Source organism: Lepidochelys olivacea, assembly GCF_965140295.1.
Source record: "Lepidochelys olivacea isolate rLepOli2 genome assembly, chromosome: 27".
NCBI classification, from domain to species: Eukaryota; Metazoa; Chordata; order Testudines; family Cheloniidae; genus Lepidochelys; species Lepidochelys olivacea.
Genome location: NC_140437.1, coordinates 10,551,102 through 10,578,187, shown reverse-complemented (window position 1 = coordinate 10,578,187; position 27,086 = coordinate 10,551,102). Strand labels below are relative to the sequence as shown.

The following is a 27,086-nucleotide window of genomic DNA, read 5'->3' as shown; positions in this document are numbered from 1 at the left end:
GCTCCTGTGCAGGCTAGCCACCCCAGCACATGCCTGCCCCACTCAGGGTGCTGCCCTGCGCCAGGATCCATGCCACAGCATCTGCAAACACCCCTAGGCCATAGATCCCCTCTGTCCTGCCGTGGCCCTCCCCTGTACACACACCTCGACCACAGAACCTCCCATGTACACTCCCCCCGGCACATGCCCCCTGCCCAGCCCCTTCTCCCCACAGTGTTTTATGGCCCTGAGTTGGCACCATTCCCTTCACAGCCCAAGCCCCACTCAAGCAGCAACAGTGTGAGCTTCCCAGACCCATACACCTTCCTTCAGAAGGGCTCTCCCCACCCTCCTTCGAGCGGCTGTGGAGAAACCAGATCTGGGGCAGGGGATGGTGCACAAACTCCCCTTCCCTTTCGCGCGGCTCTGCAGCTGCCCTCTGCCTTCTCCTGCTACGGGAGAGCCCCGGGTACCTGCTGAGACCTCCGGTGCAGTTTCCATAGCGACGTTGCTCAGGTAAGCAAGGACATCAGTCATGGGGGTGCTGGCTGTGAGAGCACAGGCCAGATGTCTCCTGGCTGCAGCTTAGCTAATTCTCTTCTCCGATCCCCACCACGTCCTTTAATGAAAGAGCTGCCTTTGCTCCAGCTAGCAGTTCACGGGCATACTCTGTCGGGCCCGAGTGCCGGGGTAGGCTAGTGACTGTGGTGGCTCTGATTGAATAGCCCTGAGTCAGCGTTGAGCCAGTGCCCAGCATGGGGCTGCTGGAGGAGCTGCAGAACCCAAAGTGTTGCCATGGGTAAGAGGAGGGCCGATTGGCTCGAGTTTCTGGCCAAATCCCCATCTCCGCAGCTGTCTCTCCCCTGCCCTGCGCCTGCGCTGGTCATTGGTGCCTGCACGAGCAGGTGCGGGCAGCCGTGCAGAACCAGACGGGTGCCACGGACACCCACGCAGCACATGTGTGGATGCCAACAAATGGCCCAAGGAAGGGCGAATCAGAGCGTGTTTTCACACCACATTCCTCCCCATGGTAGCTGACCCACCAGGGTGCCAATTCCGGTGATATCCTGCCCCACTGCTGTTCAACCTGCCATTTCAGTTGGAGATGAGGGTTTTCACTTCCTGTCCTAAACTCTTGAAGGGTGTTAAACAGCGGCCATGTTCCGCCCAAGTGGTGGCTGCATTTCATTGGTGGGGGAAATAATTCTGGTGCATATATGCAGTTTGTAAAGTCCTTTGGGATGAAAGGCAGTATATCTCATTGCCCAGTCCCACAGGGTAGCCCATCGACTGTACCATGTTATTGTACATACATTTTCCCCTACTTACTGATACCTACGGCTGGCTCATCCACGGGGTTTGAACCGGGGAACCTTTAGATCTAGAAGCATGAGTCTCTATCGCATGAACTAAAGGAGAAAACGTCTTGGTACGAAGGCCACAGCAAATTCACTCTCCTCATAGAATCATAGAATCATAGAATATCAGGGTTGGAAGGGACCTCAGGAGGTCATCTAGTCCAACCCCCTGCTCGAAAGCAGGACCAATCCCCAATTAAATCATCCCAGCCAGGGCTTTGTCAAGCCTGACCTTAAAAACTTCTAAGGAAGGAGATTCCACCACCTCCCTAGGCAACACATTCCAGTGTTTCACCACCCTCCTAGTGAAAAAGTTTTTCCTAATATCCAACCTAAACCTCCCCCACTGCAACTTGAGACCATTACTCCTTGTCCTGTCCTCTTCCACCACTGAGAATAGTCTAGAACCATCCTCTCTGGAACCACCTCTCAGGTAGTTGAAAGCAGCTATCAAATCCCCCCTCATTCTTCTCCTCTGTGTGTTATCCAGCCTCTATGGAGTGACAAAGTCCCAACTACCTGTGCTGGGCTGCGTCACCGCTTCTCACACACACACTCAGATTAGGATTAGCATTGTGCCGGTTTTACATCATTTTGTTGTGCATTGCGAGTGCAGCTATTACAGGCATTTGCTTTGGAAATGTCCTGCCTTTATACCCCATTACTGAAAGAGATGAAAACCATCTTTCACTGCTTACGCCTGTGGGTTGTTTTGCCCTCTCTGGAAATTGCCATTGTGCATTTGAAAGTCTCCCTGCCACCTCTGCTTCCAATGCAGGTGTTTTTCAGCCCCGGAAATTCAGTAGGACGCTTAATGTTTATAACCCGTTAAACGCTGCAGCCTCTGGAGCCGTGAGCTCCGAAGCCTTGAAGAGTCAGCAGAGTTCAGGCAGCTGCACGTCTAATCAGAGGCCGCGGGGTCCTAGACGAAAGCCTCCAACTCATTGCTTTACCCGGAGCTGTCCTTCCTGAGGGTGTCGCCATCCTTGGAATGGCTGTTGAGACCATCTGTGTTAAGGTCAGCCAGGTAAATGGCCCAAATTAGGACATTCATCCGAAAGTGCAAAGAAGACCAATTAAAGGCATGGAGCATTGAAGCTGGGAATTTTCAAAGGGAGGTGTTGGGTGCGTAATCCCCTTAGGCCCGCTGGGAGATCGAGCTCTGAAGCCGGCTCGAATATGGAGCCAACATCTCCTGAGCCCACTGCTACACAGAGGTGGGGAAAGCCTGCCATGTGCATGCCTAAGGGAAGCGCTGTGCCCTGGGGCCTCACGCATTTCCGAGGGTTTACAGCACAGCTTCCATGTGGCTGCTCCCCGGTGGTGGCAGGGTGGGAAGACTGAGGCACAAGGCAGGAGAAAGCAGGGGGGTCCCCCCATCAGGACTTTGTTATCTGAGTGCCCCCAAAGCTCATTTTCTCTCTGGACAAAGGGGAGAACAAGCAGATCAGGTGCCTCTGTCATGGTCTCTGGGCACCAAACCATTGGCTTGGAGTCAGACTTGTTCCCTGCGGTGGCTGTTCTAATCTCCGCCCTCTCAGATGTCTGCCCGGCTGTGAGCGTGGAGCACGTGTTGGATTGTTCCAGGGGCTGGGCCCTAGGCAGGCCAGGCTGTCCTTGCAGAACGGCCTTTGCAAAGAGCGGGGTCAGATGAAGGGCTGAAATCCAGCCGTGTTCTCATTTCTGCAGAAGGGGAATTCCACAGACGAAGGCCCTGTCCGGCATCTGCGAGAGCTGCGCTCTGAGCGCCACTGGCCCTGGAGTCCCTGACAAGGGCAGCTGAGAGAGAGCGTCCCAGAGATCTGTGTAGATCAGGACCCGGGCTCTGAAGCAGCTCCAGTATCGGACGGGGTCAGGGTAGCGCTCAGAGCTCAACCGCCATGAGCTCGCTCCAGCCACTCTCCCGGCCCCTCGACAAAACACAGCCTCGAGCCACGTTAGGTGCCAAAACCATTTATTAGCAAAGTGGACACTAAGAAACGCTCACAGTCTCGCTACTCTCCCAGGGAGCTCAACACTGCATGAGCCGGCACCCAAGACTACCTCTACAGCATCTAAGCAACTGGCAAGGCAGCAACGCTAGGCGGGTTTTCTCCTGCAGGGGAGCAATGGGGTCCCTCGGTTGGGTGGGAGGGAGCATCTATGAAACCATTATCAAAAGAGACAATCTCCAGTGAGGGCTGAAAAGAACATGTCTGGGGGTTGGTTTTGCTTTTCTGCTTTCCAGGATTGTGCTTATGAGTTTTGTGCTTTCCACTCACAGTTGAGTTTGTCTGGGAAGCTACTGGGGCTTTGCAAGAGTCGGATGTGGGCTGGAGGAAAGATTCTCGGGCCTGGCTGAAGCTTACAGTCAGCCTTGCTCTGGGCTGCCGGCCAGGGACCTGTGCTGAAGCATGATAGAGTGGTGGAAACTACCACCCTCGTTGTTTCTTAATGACAGCCAGGTAGGACAGGGATGACTTCTCTCCTCTGCCCGTCCCCTGGATGTTAGACCTCCAGCTCCTTCATTCTCCCACTATCCGATGCCTCCTTCCCGCTCCTCCTCCAGACAACATCGTCTCCAGGATGAACAGCCCCAGTACGGTAGTGCGCAAAGGTCCCGTGGTGCTAGGCGCGGTACAAACATAGATGGCGAGGTGATCCCCGCCCCAGAGAACTGCCAGCAAGGTGGCCTCACAGCCGTGCACTCACTCTCCTCCTGCAGTAGTGGCCCATTTTGGTGGCACCAACACAGAAGGAAGCCTTGGCGAGGAAGAGGAGGCTGGTGCCATCTGGCTCCTCTGGCTCGTTGGCTTCTTGGTGGCCATCAAAAAGCGCCGTGTTGGGTGCACTCTGTAATGTGCAACTTGAATCTACTCTACATAAGCCTTTGGAGAACAATGATCTCTGAACTCCCTCCACTCTCCACTCCCCTCCTCCGGGACAGACGACAGCTACAGAGTGTACCCCTGAGCCCATAACCTTGTCCTCCCCCTCTCGCCCCCACAGTCAAAACTGAAATCAACGAAACCAGTTCTCAGTTGCGGTTCCTCTTGGCTTGGTTTGAAGTGTGCGCGTCTCTAACTGCCAGGAAGCACCGGGTCGGAGAGATGTCTCTGAATGTCTAGGTGCTCGGAAGAGGCTTCAAGATGCTCGGGGAGGGAAGGGAAACGAGCGCCGCAGAAGAGTCCCCGTGTGTTTGTTGCCCTCTGGTGGGGCTCTGGGTTGGGGAAGGTCTGGGAATGACACTCCGGCTGGGAGTAGACGGTCATGGTTTTCTCCGAGGCCGTCATCAGGTGTACCCCGCTGGACAAGGAGTCCCTGGATTTCAGCTGGAACTTTTCTATCTCTGTGTATCTTGGGCTCTGGCGGAGAAGGGGAAGAGAAGGAGAAATGAGGGTGTGTTGTTATGAGATTAAACTCAGCAATAAGGGGCTTCTGGCCAAGAGGCCATAGCGTCCCATAGAGAGAGAGAAGCCCATTGAGCAGGTGATGCCAGCCCATACAGTGGGGGAGCTTCTTGCTTTTTCTTGGGGACACCTTGGAGCAGAGACACCCCTGCCCCGTTATTGGGGAACCCCTTACAGCTCACACGCACTCCCATTGGTCAAATCCTGCTGCCCAAGTGACGGTGCAACCCCCTGTGTTGGAGCCACGTCTTGAGGGATTCAGAGGCCTGGTCTACACCTGAACATTAAGTTGGCTGGAGAAGTGCAGTTAAGCTGACCTGAGTCCCTGGGTAGACAGCGTTAGCTACCATCGACCCGGCTACCGCCTCGCGGGGAGGTGGATTACCTGGGCCGACGGGAGAATCCTTCCCATCAGTGCAGGTCGTGGCTACACTGAAGCGCTGCAGAGGGGCAGCTCTCAAGTGTAGACAAGCCCCTGAGCTCTCAAAGCAGCAGCAGCTCCCCCAGCAACAGTGGTGGCTTCAGGCTAGCTAGGACAGATCAGCTGATTCATGCCGGAAAGGGGACTCTACTCTGTTTTCCTCTAGCACCCTAAAAGAATGGCGTTGGGTGCGTGGAGTTCTCATTCCAGGCCTCTGCTGGGCTTCATCCCCTCTCCAGCCCCAAGGGCTTAGCCCAGAGGGGATGACCTGGGGTATGACGGGTTTCAAAATGGCCCTGGTTTAGTCGGGGCCCCCACTGCCAAAGAGAGGAGAAGCAGGAGCAGGGGGACCTCCCCCAGAGAGAAGCAGTGGGTGAGCTGGCAACATCTCCGGGGTCTCTCCATCCCCCACATTGGTGAGAGGAAGCTGCGTCCCTCATGGCCAGACCCTTCTCCACACTGTGAGGAGAAGAGGGAGGGGAGCAGCCCCTAGCCTGGACCCTCAGCCGAGCCCTCTCTGCACCTGGAAGGCAGGGGCAGCCTTGGAGAGCCAAGTCTCCTTCCTTCACCCCAGGGTAACTCGTGCTATGACCTGCCAGGGGACCCCCTTGGCCTGCTCCTCTAGAGGAGGAAGCTGCTCTCTGTTGTGAGGAGACGGAGACGTCTCCCCTAGAGCCCCCTCAGCCTCGGTTTGGGCTCAGCACTTGTACTGGTCTTTGCTGTGAAGCGGGATGAGGTCAGGAAATTCTGGAACTAGATCTGCTGGGCTGCTCGAGGCGGAAGGACACTGCTCCCAGACAAAGCGCTCAGTCTCAGTGATTAGCCAGCACAGGAGTCTGTGAGTTACCTGCCCAGGAGGAGTCAGGTCCTTCTCCTGCAGCGGCATGCATGGTGGAGCGGGCTCCGTGCCCCTCAGGCCCATGCTGTACATGGCCAGGCTGTGGGAGGACGGCGAGATGGGGCTGTACGCGGGCGGCACTTGGGACACCTGGCGTTGCAGGAGCTGGAGGATTATATTAATGTCTGAAGACATCCTGGACTCCAGCCTGTGGGACAGATCAGCCAGCGTTAGCACGGTGCATCCCACGGCCACCCTCTTTCATCGGGGGCTTTGCCTGGGCAGTGGGCTTTGTTTGGGCCGCACTGAGCAGGCAAAGTGTCTGGGACCCCAGTGTTAGGATGGCTAATGCTAACCAAGAGTCTCGGAAGAGAGACAAACTCAGATCTTAAACCAATCACTATTGGGATCACGCTGGGCAGATGAGCTGGCTATTTCTTCCACATTCCTCTGAAGTGTCTGCTGCTGGCCACTGTCTGAGCCAGGATGCTGGGCTAGACTCTAGATGGAGCCCTCAGCTGATTGGATCCGGTCTGGCAATTCCCACGTTTTGTGGATTTACGTTGTTATTTATGCATAAGGTTTCGTGAGCGACAGCTCACTTCATCGAATGAAGTGAGCTGTCGCTCACGAAAGCTTATGCTCAAATCAATTGGTTAGTCTCTAAGGTGCCACAAGTCCTCCTGTTCTTTTTTGCAGATACAGACTAACACGGCTGCTACTCTGAAACCTGTAATTTATATTACAGTAGCAATTAGAGGCAACTAGAGTGGCGATCAGGCCCCATTGTGCAGCCACAGAGTCAGAGACTGTCCCTGCCCCAAAAAGCATACAGTCTAAATAGACATAACAAAAGGAGGGAGGAGGAAACAGAGGCCCGAGGGAGGTCAAGTAATGGCCTCAAGGAAGAGAACCCAGGTGTCCTGATCCTAATCCACAATGCCTCTTCAAGAGCCAGGCCCAAACCAAGAAGCCAAACTCCCAGGAGGGCTGGGGAAGGCTGGCTGCAGATTTAGCTCTGGACTTTGGGGCTCTCCCTATCTCCACGTGGGTCTGGCAGGGTGGAGTTCTGGGACCCCTCTCTGGATAAGAATGTCTGAGAATATTCCTACGTTCATATCACAACTCAAAGGGACCATTTTTTTAGAGAAGTAAATGAAAATGAAAAGACAAGCTAGGCCCTTTTTCCGATCTCAACGGAGCCTGGTGCTATCACTGCGTGGCCAGCAGGGGGTGTATCAGACTTCCTTGGCATAGCACTGGGTCGTTTTTATTAAGTCAGTGAAAAAATGGCTGAGTGACACAGGGCACATACTCCTTGGACCCAAAGTGAGACACCTAAATCTACACTTAGGCACCTAGATAAAAGTGGCCTGATTCCTAGAGGCTCTGAGCACACACAACTCCCACTGCACCGAATGGGGGCTGCAGGCAGCCGCTGAAAATCACGTCTTTATCGAGTTGCTTTCACATGGGTGTAACTTTCGGTTCCCAGCGGTGGAAATTCCAGCTTCACTATTGAAGCAGCAGATCTCACCGATCTGGGCTCCTTTCCCTTTTCATTCGAACGCTGGCCCCTTCCTTACATTTACATGGCAACTGTCTGTCGCCAGTGACTGACTTCGCGAACACTTCACCTGCCCAGGATGGTCGAGCAGGGGGAAGGCGGCAGCTTTTCATGTAAGCAAACGGCGGCAAATGTTCATGCAAAGCCTTCAGTTCCTGACCCTGTGACTGAAATCGGTGGGAGCCGCTGTAACTAAATCCAGTCTGGGCCCTGCTGGGGAAATACTTTAGCCGCTGCTCCCAGATGTCACCATTAATCACAGTAGGGCAGGAGCTCTAAGGTTGAGACTTGCTTGCTGTTTAATGGCAGGGTGCCCCATGGCCACGCAATACCCAAAGTAGCCAGCAGGGAGAGCCCATGTCACATCACAGAGCTTTGTTAAAGGGCCCTGGTCCATGTGGGTCTTTCAAAGGGGGCGGGGTGGGGGCAGATGCCACTCACATGGGAGCTGGCCCAGAAGGGGCAGCACCCTGAGAAACTCAAGTGCTGCAGGAACCCAGGCTCCGGCCTCGGAGGAGCTGCACCCACCTGCTGAGCTGAGCCTGCAGGAGCTCCAGTCGGGATTCGATCTGACCCTGCCCGTAGTCCAAGCGCAGAGGGTTGGCCTGGGAGTTGTGGACCAGGGACGCGTGTGGCAGGGGCTCTGGGTGGAGATTTGGCTGTCTGTCCTCCCAGAAGGCGAACATGTTTGGAATGTCCCTGGGGGAGGCTGCAAAGAGGCGAGTTCAGAGCTGCTGTCGGAGCAGACCCGATACAACCCCCCGACCCCGGCATCAGGAATTCCCAGTCAGCAGCCCCCACCCTGCAGTCCCAAACAAGCTCTCCATGCTGCAGCACCTCTCCCGCCCTCCATCACACACCAGCCCGGCAGGGCCTGGCAGCAGAAGGGCTGCATCAGCACCGTACCCGTGGGGGCAGCTGGGGAGGGCCCAGGTACTCCCTGCAGCCCGAATGGGACACAGAATCCAGCTCCAGAGGCTGCCTGCGCTCTGCAGGGGGGCCGGGGCAGGCATGCTACGGGGAGAGAGAGCGAGGGGCAATGGCAAAGCCCTGTGTGTAGGAGGGGCAGAGCAGCTGCGGGCGCTGCCGGGCTGGGGTATGAATTACCCCAAGGTAAGGGGGAAGCAGGCTCCGTGACCCCTCCCGCTCCAAAGAACCGGAGCTCGGCTCCTGACCCAGCCCCGAAGCAGGGTTAGACGGACAGTGGCAGGCTTACCAGGGCAGGTGCAGATTAACTCCACCAGGACGTGGCCGGGGGAGCCAGGGCCAGCGCCAACCTGGTCCTGCAGGAGGCCCTAGGAGCCGCCAGGCTGGGGTCAGCTTAGGCTGAGGTTGGTGATGTGATACCATCATGCTCTGGATTCCCCACAGCGCTAGACCCTAGGCAGGGCCATGTGGCCTCACACAGAGAATGCAGGTTTTGTCTGGAGCGGGGTTGCTCCTCCCAAGGTTCCTGACTTGCCTCCATCTCCCGAAGACCAGACACTCTCCCTTCTCCCTCCCACGGCGCCCCCCAGGGGTCACACTCGAACCCTGGATGCTGGTCAGCCCCCGAGGGGATGAGGGTTAACGGGGCCCAAGAGGATCTCAGCCATCTCCCCTTGCTGATAGCCAGCACTGGGGCCCCCCCGGCTCCCGGCAGTGCCCCAAGACACAATCACCGCTACCCGCGTAGGACAGGCTGTCGTCCGCCCCCTGCTTGCCGACACCGGTGCCACTGGCATTGGGGGTGACCTGGCTGAGCACGGCTGGAGCAAAGTCGTCCTTGTCGGAGTCAGGGGAGGGCTCGGCCTGGGTGGGGCTGGGGGCCTTGGCCTCCTCGTCGCTGGTCTGCGAGCAAGGCGTGGGGCTGCTGCACAGGTCGTCCCACTGGTCCTTGCTGAGGGGGCCCTGCAGGTTGGTGAGCTCCGAGTAGGTGTGGTACTGATCCGCGTCCGAGATGCCCGTGTCCAGCCCGTCCAGGTCTGTGGGGCGGGAGTGGGAGGGGGGCGCAGACAGGTTAGTTCAGACACACCGGGGCAGCCCCTTCAGACCCCATCCCCACTGTGATGCCAAGGGCCTTCAGGAGCCCACGAGAGAACCATGGGGAGCTTTGCCCAGCTTCATGGGGATGAGGGGGAGGAAAGGGCTGGCGGGCCCCTGCCTTGTGGGGGCTGGATGGTGCCTAGCACCGGTGAACAGGAGAGGCCGGCTGGTGCCCATGGCTGCCTCACGGAGGCGGCCAGGCCAGCCAACACCATGTCTCAGGGCGGGCATGACGTGATCCAGTCAGTGCCCTGCTCTGCCTCATGGGCAGCGGCCCGGGCCCTGCTGTGCCAGCAGCAGAGAAGCTGGTAAAAGCCCCCTGCGAGGCACCGCTCAACCCCCCGCCCTCCCACTGGTGCTCCTGCTGCAGCACTGCCCGGGGTGGAGAGCGGGCTCCCCCGGGCGCTCAGCTGTCAGGACCCTGCCCTGGCAGGGCGCAGGCCAGCTACCTCCCCTCGCCACAGCCCTCCACAGGCGCCAGACACCCAGACCCACCCTGGCAGACCCACCCCAGGCCCTGGCAGGGGAGTCTGGGCGGGGGAGAGACCATCGCTCTCTGAGTCAGGGGCCCAGATTGGCTTGAACCAGCTCTGGCGTAGCTGCGACCAGTCCCTCCCGTAGTGCCAGGACCAAGGGACAGGGGGCGCTGCGGAGAGGGGGCCCGGGAGAGAAGCAGATGGCAGGAGAAGGCGCTGGGGGCAGAGACGGCTGTTCACACCCTCCCCGTCCTGCCCAGCAGCTGGCACAGAGTGGGCACAGCGCGAAGGGGAACGCGGAGACCGAGCCTGGCCGGCTACGACTCACCGGTCTTGGGGGGCCTGCCGAGGGAATGCTTATGCCGGCGCACGCGGCGGTAGGTGCAGTCGTACTCCTCGCTGAGCGGCGAGCGGGGGATGCTGTCTGCCTGAGAGAGAAGAGGGCACCGAGTGCGGGAGGGGACTGTTAGTGCAACTCAAAGAAACCTTGGTCGTATGGTGAGCCCCTGGGGTGCCTCTCTGCAGGCCTTGCTCCCAGTCCCCTCTCCCCAAGCCCACCGGCGGGAGATATGGGACTGGACCCTCCTGAGCCTGGTTCAGTCTGAGGCTCTGTGCCCTGGGAGGATGGTACAGTGTGAAGGAGGGCAGATGCGAGTGCCCCGGGACATTAGTGGAGCTAGGGGGCTCTCTCATACACTCATCAGCTAATGTCTCTGAAAAAAAACAAACAAACGGTGGCAGCCAATCAGATCGCTGAGCAGGATTTAACGATAAAATACTCCAGAGCCTTCAGCCAATCACAACTCTGATTGTTCATAAAAGCAAGGACTTCTCTGAATAAGCTCGTTTGAGATTGGCTGAAGGCTTTGGAATCCCTTTTTTTTTCTTAGCAATCTGACCCACCGTCTGATACCCAAAGTCAATTGGACGTAAGCATGTGGTTAAAAGTTCACAGTACTCTTCTGGATTGGTGCCAAAGTCATGACGTTTACATGGTGACATCATCACATGACATAATCAGCATGCAATGGCATCACCATGGCAATGCCATCTATATGGGACAGTGCCCTTAGTCACAGTGTTGTAACAATGTGACCCAAATCACATTATGTCAAGACGAGAGAATCACGTCATGACAAGACCATCACTGCACATTGCAATAATGTGACGTGACAATGAAATCATGTCCTCACTCAAACCATTGTGTCACATCACAGTGTAACACTGTGACACGATATGGTGTCATGTTGAAACAATGCCCTCACGTTACATCACAATGTGAAACAATACCCTCACATTGTGAGAGCAGCATCATATCAAAACACGGGACAGCGGCACCACGTCATGAGGCAACATGTCATAGCAAAACATCATCATGTGACACATCATGATGCCACCATGTTGACATGTGGCCACATTGCACCAAGTCATCACGACACCACTCTGTCATGACACAACGCTGTCTTGTCACAACAAAATGGCATAGTTTTATGACTCTGAATGTCTCCCATACTCCTTCTCCATGCTCCATACTCATCACAACCCAACATCAACACATCTTGCTGTCATAGTATTGCAACATGATGACCTTGCATCAGCCTGAAATAACCTTTGAGATATTTTAATAGTGCTGTGGTCCTGCAAAACTGTGGTCAACGGGGGTTAGCTGCAGGACTCATGGATCCAAATTTCCAAAAGAGCTCAGGGCCAGATTTCCAAGCTCTCAGCCCCTACAACCAAGGCCAGATTTTCAGGAGGTCTCAGCACCCAACATGCTCTCATGGGCTGGGCTCTTGTGAAAATTTAGGGCCAAAATCATGATGTTCACAATCCCCATAGGGAGTGCTGAGCTTTTCTCAAAATCTGGCTCTTATTGACTCGAAAGCAATTAAAAACTCAGACAAGGCTTTGAAAATGCAGCCCTTGGTGCCTAGCAAACTTGTGAATGACCTGAGCTAGGAGCACAGAGCGCTTGTCAATCTATGCTCCCCAACACCATTCCCTCTGGCGGCCCTCGGCCCCTTTCCTCCCCAGCGATTTGGATGGGGACAATTTGCAGCAGCTGTCTCTGTTCTCCTAACTCTCCACACTTACACCTGAGACTCACATCTCTCAGGTTGAAGGTTATCTCTAAGTTGCTCCAGAAGTTGTCGGAAAAGGCCGGGTACATATCCAAGACCTCCAGGAGGTCCTCCCGCTGGATCTTATGCAAATCGCAGTAGGTCAGTGCCCGGACATCCGCATTGGATTTCCCAGGCCGGGCGTAAAGGCTGATGGGCTCCCCAAAGATGTCGTTCTTCCCTGTGCAATGGAGAGAGGCTCATGAGGGCACTGGTGGTGGAGTCGTCCCCAGCGGCTCTAAGGCTTTTAGAGAGATTGCTCTGCTGGTGTCCTGATTCACTAGGCAGTCTACATCTGTGTCCTCCTCTCCTCCCGCTTCCCACCTTTCTCTGTGTCCTCTCCCCTGACCAACTCACTAGACACCTCTTGCTCGCTGCTTTGCACCTCCTGCCATGCCTCCCTTCTTCAGATCCACCCCACCCCAAGCTTCCTGTGCCAATCCCTTTGCTACTTGCGCTGTGGCTGATCTTTGTAAGCTCCGTAGGGCAGGGGCCTTGTCCATTTAGCTGCTCTGTGACATGCCTTGCATGGGCCTCTCAAGGGCTCTAACACTGAATTAGAAGACTGTCCCCCATTAGGCCAGGAGTGCTGAAATTCACCAGCACTCGCTGAGGTCACAACATGCGAACCTCACGAAACTGATAGTCAAGTCAGCTTTGTAGCATAGTCCTCAGTGCTCCTTTCCGCGGCGGCTGAGTCCAGGCCAGGACGTTGGGTAGACCCTATGTTAAGACATGGGGCAGCATGGACTGGGAGCTAGAGAGAACCCAAAGGGTCTGTCTGTGTCCAGCAGCCTTAAGAAAAACCCCCTTGGAATTTGTGCCAGCTGAGTCTTGGCTTTCCTCAGCCCACAAGGACAGGACAGGATGAAACCTCGGCAGATGTGAGTGCTCCTCCCAACTCCCAGAGCCTTTTGGGTTTGGAGGGCCGGGAGAACAGGCCTCCTCTTTCACGATCTCTGATGCTTCCTGCTTTAGGCTGCGCCAGAGGTGCCACAAGATCAGCTGTCTTGTGCGGGATTGCTGTGCTTCTGGCCCTTGCCTGCAGGGGGTAGCCTTCTGGGAAAGAACAGGGTAGGGGGTGGAGGAGTTGGGACCCGCCAGTTTCTTCCCAAACCTAGAAAGAGGCGGAGTCCAGGGGTCTGAGCTGGGTTCGCTTCGATTCCGATTTGATCTGAGCTGGTTCCTCCACTGCTTGTCACAGCCAGGGGTGGACTGAGACTAAACCGGGCACGGATCCACCCGGCTGCTGGCATCTTCCAGACACACCCTCCCAGCCTCCTGCCTTCTCCCAGCCCTGGTGGATGCTTCTTCCCAGCCCCTCTGCAGCAGAGAGAGGATCTGGTCTTTCCTCCCTGGCCTTGGCTCATTCTCCCAAGTGAGGCAACATTGGATGCTAGTGGAAGCCTAGAGTTGGGGAATGGGAACCAGCTCCCTCCTCTTTGTCCCCAGACCTTGTTGGGGAGAGTCTCACACCACCAGCTGAGACTCATTGCCCAAAGCAGGGAGTTATCAGGGGAGTGGGATGGTTCTCTGCTTTCTTCTGGCAGAGCCCCTTCCCTCTCCCCACCTCCCCCCGCCCCCTCCCTGCCCCTGGCCCCTGGAAGGAAGGACTCTTCCACCTAGGATGGCCACCACAATGTCCTCCCGGAGAATCTCGATGGAGCCGCGGGAGATGAAGTAGAGGGTGGTGAGGACATCCCCATAATGCACCAGGGTGTCTCCGGGAGGCGCGTGGGTCGTCTTGAACTTCATGGCCAGGGCTCTGAGGCAGCCCTTGCTGGCCCCCCGGAAGGCCTTGCAGTTCTGGAGGAGGGTGCGGTTCAGGTGGAGGCAGATGTCAGCCTGCAGGCATTCGGGGAAGCCTTTCAGCACCTGCACGGGGAGGAAGGAGCAGCCAGTCACACAGCAGGCCCAGAGGGAGAACCCCACATCCCCCACCCCCTGCTGTCCTATAGGCAAGCACAGACTGGGCTTCCCGTATTGCAGTTACATCAAGAAAGGGATCCAAGCCACAGCCTCTGCGCTGGACACGGCCAATGACTATGGACTCTGTCTGTAATGGGACAATCCAACCCGTCGCTCGCGGCACAACCCCCAGGCATGGGCAGGAGACTTCAGCTCTCTCCAGCTCTCTGGGACGCAGGCTCTAATGGGATGTGCGGAGAGGCGGTGGGGCTGGGTGTCACGACAATTAGGTTTTGTTCCCAGCTGTGGAAGGTGGCGAGTGTGTGGGTGGGTGGGTCAGGAGAACTCTGAATGGCCTGTGGCAGCCCCAGGATAAGGGGACCAGAAGCCCTCTCCCCCTTCAGTCCCCATGCTGGGCCCTGCACTGCGAATCCAGCCCTCTGGGAGCGAGTGAGTCTGGTACCTTCCGTAGAAACAATACAAAGGGAACTGGCCTGATTTTAGGTGAGGTCACTTTATAATAATCTAGTGACTCACCCAGCTGGTGCCTTCATGATTTTAGAAGCTGCCTCCTCACTGACTCCCAAAAAACAAATAAAGACACTTGGGAAATTCCAAGCCCCAACATGTTGTTTAAAAAAATAGTAAAAGTGACAGTCGCTTGCAGTTACCCTCCCTTCCTTTACAGACCCCACGCCCTGAAAAGAAAGGACATGAATAGCGAGGAGCATCCAAAATCTCACCAACCACACGACAGACACCTTATCGTGGATAACTGATCACCAACCGAGTATGAGTCAACACTGTGATGCAGGTGCGAAAAAGACTAATATCGTTCTGGGCTGTAGTAACAGGAGGGTCGTATGTAAGACATGGGAGGTCATTGTCCCCATCTACAGAACAAGGAGTAATGGTCTCAAGTGGCAGTGGGGGAGGTCTAGGTTGGATATTAGGAAACACTATTTCACTAGGAGGGTGGTGAAGCACTGGAATGGCTTACCTAGGGAGGTGGTGGAATCTCCATCCTTAGGGGTTTTTAAGATCAGGCTTGACAAAGCCCTGGCTGGGATGATTTAGTTGTGGTTGGTCCGGCTTTGAGCAGGGGGTTGGACTAGATGACCTCCTGAGGTCTCTTCCCACCCTGATATTCTAAGATTCTATGATACTCGGCACTGGTGAGGCCTCAGCTGGAGCACTGCGTTCCAGTTCTGGGCACCGCTCTTTAGGAAAGATGTGGACAAACTGGAGAGAGTCCAGAGCAGAGGAACAAAAATGATCAAAGGTTTAGAAAACCTGACCTCTGAGAAAAGGGTAAAAAAACAGGGCATGTTCAGACTGTAAAAAAGAAGCAGATAACAGTCTGCAAATATGTTTAGGGCTGTCAGAAAGAGGACGGTGATCAATTGTTCTCCATGTCCACAGAAGTTAGGACAAGAAGTGATGGGCTTGATCTGCTGCAAGGGAGATTTAGGTTAGACATTAGGGAAAGTTTTCAAACTGGTCGGTAAGCTCTGGAATAGGCTTCCAAGGGAGGTTGGGGAATCCCCATCTCTGGAGGTTTGTTGGACAAACGCCTGTCAGGGATGGTCTAGGTTTACTTGATCCTGCCTCAGTGCAGGGGTCTGGACTTGATGACTTCTCAAGATCCCTTTGAGCCACAGGCCGACTCCATGGGTGCTTCGGGGCTCAGGCACCCATGGAAAAAAAAACCCAGGGGTTGCTCAGCACCCACCAGCCACTGCTGTTCGGCGGCACTGACAATCAGCTGTTGGGGAGGCACCTCGATCAGCTGTTTGGTGGCAGGGGGAGGTGCCTCGATCAGCTGTTTGGTGGCAGGGGGAGGCGCGTGGGGGAGGGCAGAGAGCAGCAAGCAGTGGGAGGGCGCCTTGGGGGAGGGATTAGAGTGAGGGCAGGGCCTTGGGGGAGGGCTGGAGTAGGGGCGGGTCCTTGGGGAGAGCAAGGGTGGAGCAAATCCAGGGAAAAATAAAAGTCATTTTAAATTCTCCTTTGCCAGGATGCCGGCCAACAAACTTGACAACAATGAGGTAGCTGGCATGGTGAGACCAGTGCCAGTCATGCCAACCAGTATGGCCTCACAAATTCCCTTGTGTTCCCGTCTGGCTGTATCCACCAGTTGTCTCTTGTCCTGTGCTTTGATTGGAAGCTTTTGGGGGAGAGCACCATCCTTTTGTTCTGTGTTTCTACAGCACCTAGGGCCACGGGGTTCTGGCTCACGACGGGGGCTGCAGGCGGCTGCAGTTTGGAGCAGTAAGGTGCACATTAGTGACAACATTCATCACGCCAAAAGCCAGCCCCCAGATCTATACCGAATTATGCCATCCGTTGGTAAGGAGACACGCCATCCTAATTAAACTCTACAGTGTTATTCTCAAGAAGCCAAATGACAAGTGGGTTGCCATTATGATCAGACTGCCAACTGATCAGTAGAGAAGATAATATTTCCCATGTAATGGTATTTTCTTAAAGGTAAATATAGAGGAACTGGACTCTGGATAACAAAGAGCAGTAACACAAAACGCTCCTCCAGCGATTGCTGGGTCAGAGTTAGACCCACATTTATGGAACTGTGCAGCTGCGTCTACGCCGCCCGTGGCAGCAACCTAGGGAGAGGTGGGCTTCAGAGCCCGGCTTTGTTAGTGCTGTAGCATGAGCCCTGCTAGCCCAAGTCTCTCTGCCATGGGCCGCCGCTGGCCATGTAGCTGTGGCCCATAAGAGCCATGGGGTTTTGTGCTATGTGGGCAGTGGGAGAGTTAGCACGGCCTTAACTTGTCTTGTCTTTGCTCTTGAACGAGTGGGTCGTGTGCGCCAGGTGGAAGGTGAGCACGTTGCTGTCCTGTAGCAGGCTCCGAAGCGCTTTCCGGGCCCGGTGTAGGGGTACAGCTCCATGGGGACTGGGTTAGAGGTGGGAGGCGGGGCTGGGGGAAAACAGGGCTTCCCTCCCATGGCTCCAGCTAGTCCTAGCGATTGTGGGACTCTGACCTTTCTTCTCAGCCAGTGGGCGTGGTGCAACCCAGGGCGTTCCCCCTAGTAACTGGCCCAAGAGTCCCCTGGTCTTGGGCTAATGACTGAACAGCAGGCTAGGAGTCAGGAACTCCTGGGTTCTATTCTTGGCTTTGACACTAACTCACTGTGTGGCCTTGGGCTGGTCACCCACCCCCTGGCTCTGTGCCTCAGTTTCCCCATATTGAAAATGGGGGTAGGGATACTGACCTCTCTCACAGAGCAGCAGGGTGAACAATTAGTTAATATTTGTATAGCACCTTGAAAATATAAAGCACTCAGGATGAGAAACAGATCCCAGCTACAAAGTTTGGTGTGCTCGGACTTGGGGTTTGGTTTGGCTCATTATAATGCAGATGGACCAGAAGCAAATTTTGAATCAGGATCTGAATTCTTCCAAAGCTGGGGTGTGTCCGTACCTAGCATTCTGACTTGGGCCCATCCCTAATTATTAGTATCAATGTCTAATCTAAACTATTTTCTTCAGTAATATCATGTGGCTGTGAGTTCCTCTGGTTAATTACATATTGTGTTGCTTAGCTTCCATTTTGCCTTGACCTGGTGCTTGTCAGGGTGAAATTCTGCAAGCTGACCCGATGATGTCCCCAGCGAGGGGAATACATTCCTCTCCCGAGAGGCGGGATGGACTCTTTTTTATTAATTGACTGTCCTCTCTTCTCCTCAGGTTCACAGCACCACGTTCTGGGTGCCTAGTGTCTAAGGTGGACGGCTTCTCCTGATGGCCAAGGCTCATTCTTCCTCAAAGGCGTCTGAGTGAAGGCCCTTCTCTCATAATGCTGCTCTCCCATTGATCCCCTTCGCTCCCTCATCGCGACCTTTCCAGATGCTAATTAAACTGGACTGAAGTTTATTTAAATGCCGTCCTTTCCCTGTCACCCAAAGCACAGCCTGCTTTGCTTAGCAACCAGCGGTGCAGAGAGGAGGCTGGATCGATATGAGCTCCAGAGCCTACCCCCAGCACCCAACGGAAACTGACGCTGGAGCCCCCGGCGCATAGCCGTGGCCTTTCAGTTCAGCTCCAAACCACAGGCTGCTCGGCACGCAGCCTGCCATCCAGCCAGGGAAAGCCTAGGATAGCACACCCTACCCTCCTCCCTTCTCCTGACCTCCCCAGCCACCAAGCTAAGTAGTAGGTATCTAGCTAGCTAGCTAAATAATGGGTCTGCCTGGAGACAGATGGACCCAGTGCTCATTCACACATGGCTTCAATCCCAAACCCAAGCGATACTGATGCGATCTCATCTTGCCCTGCTTTCTTCCAGCCCGAACTGAAAGCACTGGTCCTGGGACAGAGGGAAGTGGAGATGGGCTCGGGATTCTTCAGGGGGCCCACCACGGAGCTGGGAGCCATCCCAAGGCAAGGAGTACCATAAGTTGCCTTCCCGTTTCCCCCCCATGGATGCCTCAGGGTTATTGGCAGGACCCGGGACCCAGATCCCTGCCTGGCTGCAGCTCAGCCCCGTGGGGGAGGCAGTTCCCCTCTCATTAGCCAAGCACTCACCGCGTTCATGTCGATACCGTTGGTGTAGGACCAGGCGTGCTGGAAGTATTCCTCCAGGCGCTGACGCAGGGGGTTGGGGATCTGGTGGAAGCGGATGAACTCCTTCACCCTCAGCATCTGGGTGTGGTAGCGGGCCGTGCCCGAGTACAGGCGCTGGATGATGGCAGAGACGTTGCCGAAGATGCTGGCGTACATCAGAGCTGCAAGGAGAGGGCCAGGGTCAGGGATCCCGCAGAAGGGATCGAACTTTGGGGAAGCCAGGGTTGGAGCTGCTCCTGGGTGCCGTGGAGGAGATTCCCTCGCTCATCCCTCACCCCACTGGCAGCAGCTCCAACCCCCTCCCGGCTGCCTTCTCACCAAGACGCCTGATCCCCTCCCGCGGCCCCTACGCGTCGTGGCTGCTTCCCTTGCTGAGCCAGGTGGATTTGTGCTACTGCAGGTTCCCAGCCGCAGGGGGTCATGGATGGTGAGGGGGACTCACGCTGGGGATCGGGGGCATGTCTGGCAGCGGGATGGGGGGGCTGGAGGGCCAAAGCCCACCGGGGATTGGAGGTGTCTCTTGCAGGGGGTCAGGCTGGGGCGGGGGGGTCAATCCACGCAAAAGTCCCTTACCCTGTTTCTTAGCTGCCAGAAACCGTCTCTCTCTCAGGTCTAGTGCCCCTGCCTGACCCCTCCAAATGCTTAGTACTGGCAGTCTCTGGTTGTCATGGATCTGGGAGCGTCCACAGGATGCGTCCGATGAAGGGAGCTTTAGCTCACGAAAGCTCATGCTCAAATAAATTGGTTAGTCTCTAAGGTGCCCCAAGTCCTCCTGTTCTTTTTCCTACACTTGACTCTCGGGAGCCTCCCCCAGCAAAGCTGGGTTCTCAGGGCAGAGAATACCTGCTCCAGGCAGCTTTCTGTACCCAGGTGCTAAGCCGGGCAAGCTCTCCTCACCCTTCTCAATGTGAGCTAACCCATTCCTCTCCCCAGGGCAGCCCCTGTGGCCTCCGGCCACCGCTGCACCCCAGGAGGGCGAGTGGGAACAGGCAGGAGTGGGGAGGTCCCACAGCTGAGGGTCATGTGGCCCAGGAGGACGAGTGGGGACCAGGCTGGGAGGCCCGGCCAGGCACTCACAGCCAATCAGCATGACGCAGATGGAGAAGATCTTCTCGGAGTTGGTGTTGGGGGAGACGTTGCCAAAGCCCACGCTGGTCAGGCTGCTGAAGGTGAAGTAGAGCGCCGTGACGTACTTGTCCTTGATGGAGGGGCCGGACGAGAGGTCGCTGTCATTGTAGCGCTTGCCGATCTGGTCGCCCAGGTTGTCTAGCCAGCCGATCTTGTGCTCCATGTAGGGCCGCTCCACGTTGCCGATGGCGTACCAGATGCAGGCCAGCCAGTGGGCAATGAGGGCAAAGGTGCACATGAGAAGGAAGAGCACGGCCGCCCCGTACTCGGAGTAGCGGTCCAGCTTGCGGGCCACACGCACCAGGCGGAGCAGCCGGGCCGTCTTCAGCAGCCCAATCAGCGTGGTGGTCTGCAGGCAGGGGAAGGGGGGAAGGGAAATCCTCAGTGGAGGTGACAATTAGAACTGGGGACGAGGAGCCAGGACTCCTGGGTTCCGTTCATGCCTCTGGGATACGGTGTGGTCTAGTGGTTAGAACAGAGGACTGGAAGTCAGGATTCCTGGGTCCTCGTCCTAGTTCTGGACAGGAAGGGCCATTTGGTGGTTAAAGCAGAAGCCAAGACTCTTTGGTTGTAGTCCTGGCTCTGAGAAGGGAGGTCTCTATTAGTGCGAGCAGACGATTGGGCATCAGGACTCCTGGGTCCTTTCCCAGCCTTGCCACTCATTTGGCCAAGTCCCTAATCTCTCTGTACTCAGTTAAAGGGGGATAATAACCCTTATGGAGGGAAACATAACTGAGCGTTTGTAACTTGCTTTTGAGATCCTTGGGGCTAACGGTGCGCGAAATACCAGTACCAGTGGTCCTGATTAAAAAGAGCAATCCCCCAGCGATGAACTGAAATGCCCATCAATTCCTGCTGAGCTTCTCCCTTGCTGATGGGGCCTGCGACAGGCCAGAGCAACAAGGCTCCTGGCCCCAGAGGCTACCACAACTAACAAGCTACAAAATTCCAGTCGGAATCACAGAGGCACAACCATGTGGCCCGCACCATCCTCAGCACCTTTCACCCAAGCTTACATGGGGGGAAATGGAGGCAGAGGGGGCAGGAACTTGGCTGAGGCGACACCAGGATTTGGCGGCACAGTCAGGGGACTATGCCAGCCCATCGAGAGGCTTAGAGAACCCCCTAAACACCTGAGACTAGAGACTGAGTTATCAGGCCCCACATGCAGTAAGCCATCCTGGCCCTCAGGAGCTGCTATTTCTGGCACAATCTCTGGCCTAGAGCAGCATTTCTCAAACTGGGGTCCACGAACACCTGGGGGTCCGAGAGGGTACTCCAGGGGGTCCGCCAGTCCCATTAATCAACTCCTCCCCCTCCCTCCCAAGGGCTCCTGCACGCCACAGAACAGCTGTTCCCCGGCATGCAGGAGGCACTGGGAGGGGGGGGAGGAGTTAAGGGAGGGAGAGGAGGGAGAGGCTGGCGGACCCCCTGGAGTACCCTCGGTTCCCTGGTGTGCAGGACGTGCTGGGGGAGGGGAGAAGAAAATCCCCTTTAAAATCAAAATGGGGGTCCTTGGGTTGCTAAAGTTTGAGAACTGCTGACTTAGAGCAAGTCACTTCCCCTCCTGCCCGTTGTCTGTTGAGACCGGGACAGGGACTGTCTCTTGCTATGTGTCTGTGCAGCGCTGAACCCTGATCTCTGTTAGTGCCTCTGGGTGCTACCAAAACACGAGTAAATAACAGTAAAATCATCCCCCATGTTCCCCAAAACATCTTCCTAGGCTTAGAACGGCCCGACCAGATCCAGCTAGTCCAGCGGCCTCCTTGATGTCTGGGGCAGATCACTGGACTAACCCAGGACCCTGCCGTACTAAATCACAATCTCTGGTTGATCTACTCCAGTCTCCCTTCTCCTCCAGGGAGCAGGGGAGCCACTCCTCGATGTGGAAGCCCCCACAGTCGAACAATGCTGTGTGGACAGTGGCTTGTTACTGGGGGTGGTCAGTCAGAATCCGCACCCCCTGGCTAATCTGAAGTGCAGCTCTATTGTCATTGGGTTATTAGCCAACAGCAACCTCAGATCAGAGCTGCTTGGTGTATACCAGGAAAAAGATGTTTCTTCTGCTGCCCTCTTATCAATCTGCCCCCCCTTCTTTATCTCTTCCCCCCTCTATCCCATCTCTCTCCTTATCCATCTCTTCCTATATACACCCCTTCTCTCTATCTAGGACAGCCCGCTCAGAGCAAGGCGACTCCTGCAGTGTCTCCATGCCAGTCCGTTAGCGGCTGCTTACGGCTGGACTCAGACTTTGGCTATCTGCTATTTTAAAGTCGCAGATAAACCCAAACCAAAGTAACCTCTTGGCCACATCACCTCCTTAACCCAGCTCCTGGGTTAGGCCTGAAGTGCTCCTCTCCTATCCCAGCTTCACCCAACACTCCCCAGGAGAGGGCACAGCAAGCCTTCTTAACTTGCCTGCTGGCTGCTGATTGGTTAGTGTCTCTTCCCAGCCCTTCTAGGCCCTTGGAAGACTAAGTCTTGTTGGTACCTTGTCCTGAGTGGGTTTCTCCTACGTAGGAGATTGTCAGGGTGTCAATGTCTCAGGCAGGGGGCAGAGCAGGCTAGATAGATCTATCTAGATGGATCTATCCATCCATCCACCCACCCCTCTATCCATCTATCCATGTCTCTCTCTCCCCCATCTGTAATTCCATCGTCAACATGGTGTTTGGGCACCAGAAACCCCAGGCAGACTGGTCTCTACTCTACCCTCTAAGGGCTCAGTCCAGGTCTCCGGGTTCTGCGTCGTACCACTGCTCACCTCATCGGAGCCGGAGCGGAAGATGAGCAGGTCGAAGGGAATGGCAGCCACCATGTCGATAAGGAACCAGCCCTTGAAGTAATGGATGGCGATCTTGCCAGGGTGGCTCACCACTTCGTCGTTGATGTTGACGTAGGTGGTGCGGAAGTTGATGATGATGTCCACAATGAACATGATGTCCACGATGAGGTCGATGATGTTGAGCGGGTTGCAGGAGTAGCCGCAGTTCCAGCGCTTCTCCTCCTGCTCCTCGTTGAGCAAGAAGGCGGCTGAGTAGGGCGTGAAGACGGCCGTGTAGATGACCAGCAGCAGGATCAGCCAGTCCCACACTGCCTTGAAGGGGCTGTAGTGCAGGATGGTCCATCGGTGGATCCGCGGCGCCTGCAGCTTGTACTCCGGGAGGACGTCTGCGCCCAGCGACAGGACCTGCCAGGGAGATGGGCATGGGAGAGGCAGAGGGGATACAAGAACCAGGCGGGAGGTGGGCTTAGAAGGTCCTGGAGCCCGACTTTGCCTGATGGCACCAAGTGTCCTCAACAACTCTTTGCTCTGCCCTTCCCCAATCAGCCCTCCCACCTGCTGATCCCTCCCCCTGGCACCCACTCAGGAAAATGGCCTGAGCTCGCCTGGGCAGCTCAAAGCTAACCACAGCTCAGCGCACAGCAGCCGGCAACATGTTAGGAATGGAATGAAGAATCCTGAACGGCTACCCCAGCCCCGGGCTCCCCACACCCAGTTCTGCCGGTGCCCCTCACTCCCGACCCGCAGCCCCCCGTTACCCCAGCCCCGGGCTCCCCACACCCAGCTCTGCCGCTGCCCCTCACTCCCGACCCGCAGCCCCCTGCTACCCCAGCCCCGGGCTCCCCACACCCAGCTCTGCCGCTGCCCCTCACTCCCGACCCGCAGCCTCCTGCTACTCCAGCCCCGGGCTCCCCACACCCAGCTCTGCCGCTGCCCCTCACTCCCGACCCGCAGCCCCCTGCTACCCCAGCCCCAGGCTCCCCACACCGAGCTCTGCTGGTGCCCCTCACTCCCGACCCGCAGCCCCCTGCTACCCCAGCCCCGGGCTCCCCACACCCAGCTCTGCCGCTGCCCCTCACTCCCGACCCGCAGCCCCCTGCTACTCCAGCCCCGGGCTCCCCACACCCAGCTCTGCCAGTGCCCCTCACTCCCGACCCGCAGCCCCCTGCTAGCCCAGCCCCGGGCTCCCCACACCCAGCTCTGCCGGTGCCCCTCACTCCCGACCCGCAGCCCCCTGCTACTCCAGCCCCGGGCTCCCCACACCCAGCTCTGCCGCTGCCCCTCACTCCCGACCCGCAGCCCCCTGCTACCCCAGCCCCGGGCTCCCCACACCCAGCTCTGCTGGTGCCCCTCACTCCCGACCCGCAGCCCCCTGCTACTCCAGCCCCGGGCTCCCCACACCCAGCTCTGCCGCTGCCCCTCACTCCCGACCCGCAGCCCCCCGTTACCCCAGCCCCGGGCTCCCCACACCCAGCTCTGCCGGTGCCCCTCACTCCCGACCCGCAGCCCCCCGTTACCCCAGCCCCGGGCTCCCCACACCCAGCTCTGCCAGTGCCCCTCACTCCCGACCCGCAGCCCCCTGCTACTCCAGCCCCGGGCTCCCCACACCCAGCTCTGCCGCTGCCCCTCACTCCCGACCCGCAGCCCCCCGTTACCCCAGCCCCGGGCTCCCCACACCCAGCTCTGCTGGTGCCCCTCAGTTCTGCCCCTTTGAGCTGAAGGCCAGTAGCCGCCAAACTGTGATACTCATGACACTTGTGAGATCTGAAGCAGATTTGAACCCAGATCTGCAGCATGAGCCTTCTCCAGCCCCCATCCTGCAAACCTCCCTGCTCCTCTCCTCACGCTCCCTGGTGACTGCAGCATTCCCTCATCTTCCTTCCTCGCTAATGACTCTTGGGCTAATCTGCTCATGGGCTATTTTCCGTACACAGCTCCCAGGCACTGGCCCATAGGGGCTGTCGGCTCATCTCCCCTGAGACTCCTGGATTCGAGCCAGGATTAGGCAGTGCCGTGTTCCTTCCCAGAAGGGAAGGATTCCTGCAGACGTGCCTGCAGGAAAGTTAAAGTGCCCGGGAACTGGGAGTGAGGGCAGGAGCTGGTATGGGCTGCAGCCAACAGAACCGTGCTGGGGTCCGCTACAGAGCAGGATCCTTAGCACTACACAGAGGGGGTGAAGGAGACATGAACAGGGCATGGCGTAGGGCACCAGGGCTAGTGGGGTGCCCGGCAGCTTCACACAGGGCAATAGTTTAGGGGAACCAGAGTTTGGAGGTCAGAGATGGGACTCTTATCTAATGGCCTGTGCGTCTGGGATCCCATCTGCTCATCTATCTATATCTCCAGTTGTCTATCGTATGCCCCTATCAATCCAGCGATCTCTCCAGAACCCTCTCAGTCTGGGGCCCTCAGTAGCTCTTCAGCCTTGCTACACAGCTGCCATTGGCCTGGGTCCCTGGACCCTGGGCAGTGGAGAGAAAGGCTGGAAGCATCTGGAGCTGTAGGAATCGACAAGGACAGCCAAGGCCAAGCCGGCCCTGCTCAGACTGAGTGGGAGAGCACACGCTGTTCTCGCTGTTCCCCAGCAATCCCCACTGTGTACAGGGTCACCCCAGCCATGGCCTGCCCACCACACATCCTCACGCACCTGGCAATCTTTGCCCAGGCGAGGCACAAGGCTGCAGTAGCAGGGGGAGCAGGGAGCTGGCATGGAGATCCACTGGCCAAGCTGGGACGGGGAGGGGGCAGGACCGGACTAGCAGGGGCTGCAGGTCAGGCAGGAGGTGAGTTAACAGGGCGCGAGGGTGAGTTCACAGGCCCCGCACATGCTTTGCCTGACTCATAGAAATGCCCCTGATTTTAGGTCTGCTTTCCTGGAGCTCACTTTATTTTGGAGATGCTAGCGCAGCCCAGCCAGTGACTCACAGGCTGCTGTAGAGGAGGTTAGAGAGCGTTTGGTTTTCTTTGTCTATTTAGCGGACAAGGTTTCTTTCTGTGTTTATCTGCTGAGATGACTTTGGAAGAAACCCCCAGCTGCTCTGCTGCCCACATTGCCAGCCGGGCCTGGCAGCCCATTGGCTGCCCACTGTTGTCACTCGCGCCCACAGAAGGCAGCGGGGAAGCCCCTCCTCTATCCACTCTGTCCAAACTCTACAAGAAGGATTCCCCTTCCGGTAAACGCCCCCTGACAACGCGCATACGATGAACAGTCTAGCATCCTCCGCTGCTCCCAGCTGTGTGTCACAAGCCCTCTACTGCTAACAGATAATGGAGATTCCCTGTTAGAGTATCTGGCAGGGATGTTGGGGATCCAGGATCTGTAGCTGCTGCCACTGCAGGAGGGAATGCCGTGACCGCCATGAGATTCCAGAGAGGCCTAGCTTGGTAACACCTAGATGCTGGACATTGTTTGCACCCCGGGGGAACGTTTCCCTCAACATATTCCGGTCTCACACCACGGCAGCCACGCTCAGATCGGTGGGGTGGCACAAGCGTAATCGGGGGCAATGGCACTAGCTAAAACAATCAAGGAAGGACATCAAACCTCATGCTTCAGGGCACCAGCTGGAGGTGTGATCAGGAACAAATTTCCTCTCTACCCACTGTTGTACACAGGCCTGTTCTGTTAAGCTGTCCAAGGTAACAAACGTCCAACTTGGCCTGTTACATCAAATTGCTTGTAGAAGCCAGCAAAAGTTAAAGACAGAAAGCCTGAATCAGCCCAAGTAAAGGTTTGCTGATACCACCCAAGGACTGGGTTAAGATCCTGACGGGTAAACCAAGGAGAATGGAATCAGATTAGGCCCTGCCCCTTCCCTCAGCCTCATGCTTCTCACCACATTTGGTCGTCTGCCCATCAGCTTTCAGCGCAAGGGGGAGACCGCAGGGCTCAGCTCCTGGTGGCCCTGGCTGCAGCTTGCCCAGGTATGTTTCTGCACGTGGTGTCTGGCTGCAGTCAAGCTTTCCCACCGCTGGATGCCTGGAGCGACCATTCCCCACTCCAGGACCCATCACACAGAGACAATGGGGACAAAATGACCACGGCAAGACACTGTGTGACAAGAGGGGTGTGATGAGGCAGTCGCAGCAGTAGGGCCCTGGCATGGTGATGGGGAGGGAAGGAAACATCAAGGAAGGACCAAGGGGACATATGGTGGTATATCGTGCACCGGAGCCCTGCCTCGCTCTGGAGCCCAGGAGAAACAACTTCATCAACTTTAAGGTCAGAAGGGACCATTATGATGGTCTAGTCTGACCTCCTGCAGAATTCAGGCCACGGAATCTCACCCACCCACTCCTGTAACAAACCCCTAACTTATGTCTGAGCTACTGAAGTCCTCAACTCGTGGTTTAAAGATGTCAAGGTGCAGAGAATCCTCCAGCAAGTGACCTGTGCTCCACGCTGCAGAGGAAGGCGAAAAACCCCCAGGGCCGCTGCCAGTCTGCCCTGGGGGAAAAGTCTTTCCTGACCCCAAATATGGCAATCAGCTAAACCCTGAGCATGTGGGCA

At 56.6% G+C, this 27,086-nt stretch overlaps 1 protein-coding gene across 2 annotated transcripts in view; it reads right to left on the bottom strand.

The window, feature by feature from the left end:
* Positions 1-3,286: 3,286 nt before the first annotated feature.
* The window catches only part of KCNH6 (potassium voltage-gated channel subfamily H member 6), a 100,646-nt gene continuing 76,846 nt past the window's right edge, over positions 3,287-27,086 (bottom strand). For both annotated transcript variants that reach the window (XM_084615925.1, XM_084615926.1), the window contains exons 5-14: positions 22,556-22,981; positions 19,741-20,140; positions 18,625-18,824; positions 13,796-14,048; positions 12,161-12,354; positions 10,382-10,481; positions 9,220-9,516; positions 8,081-8,261; positions 5,995-6,193; positions 3,287-4,681 (exon numbers count right to left, since the gene is read on the bottom strand). In XM_084615925.1, coding sequence (XP_084472051.1) covers positions 4,397-4,681; positions 5,995-6,193; positions 8,081-8,261; positions 9,220-9,516; positions 10,382-10,481; positions 12,161-12,354; positions 13,796-14,048; positions 18,625-18,824; positions 19,741-20,140; positions 22,556-22,981 — 2,535 coding nt within the window. In that variant the 3' untranslated portion in view covers positions 3,287-4,396. The remainder of the gene's footprint in view (positions 4,682-5,994; positions 6,194-8,080; positions 8,262-9,219; positions 9,517-10,381; positions 10,482-12,160; positions 12,355-13,795; positions 14,049-18,624; positions 18,825-19,740; positions 20,141-22,555; positions 22,982-27,086) is intronic.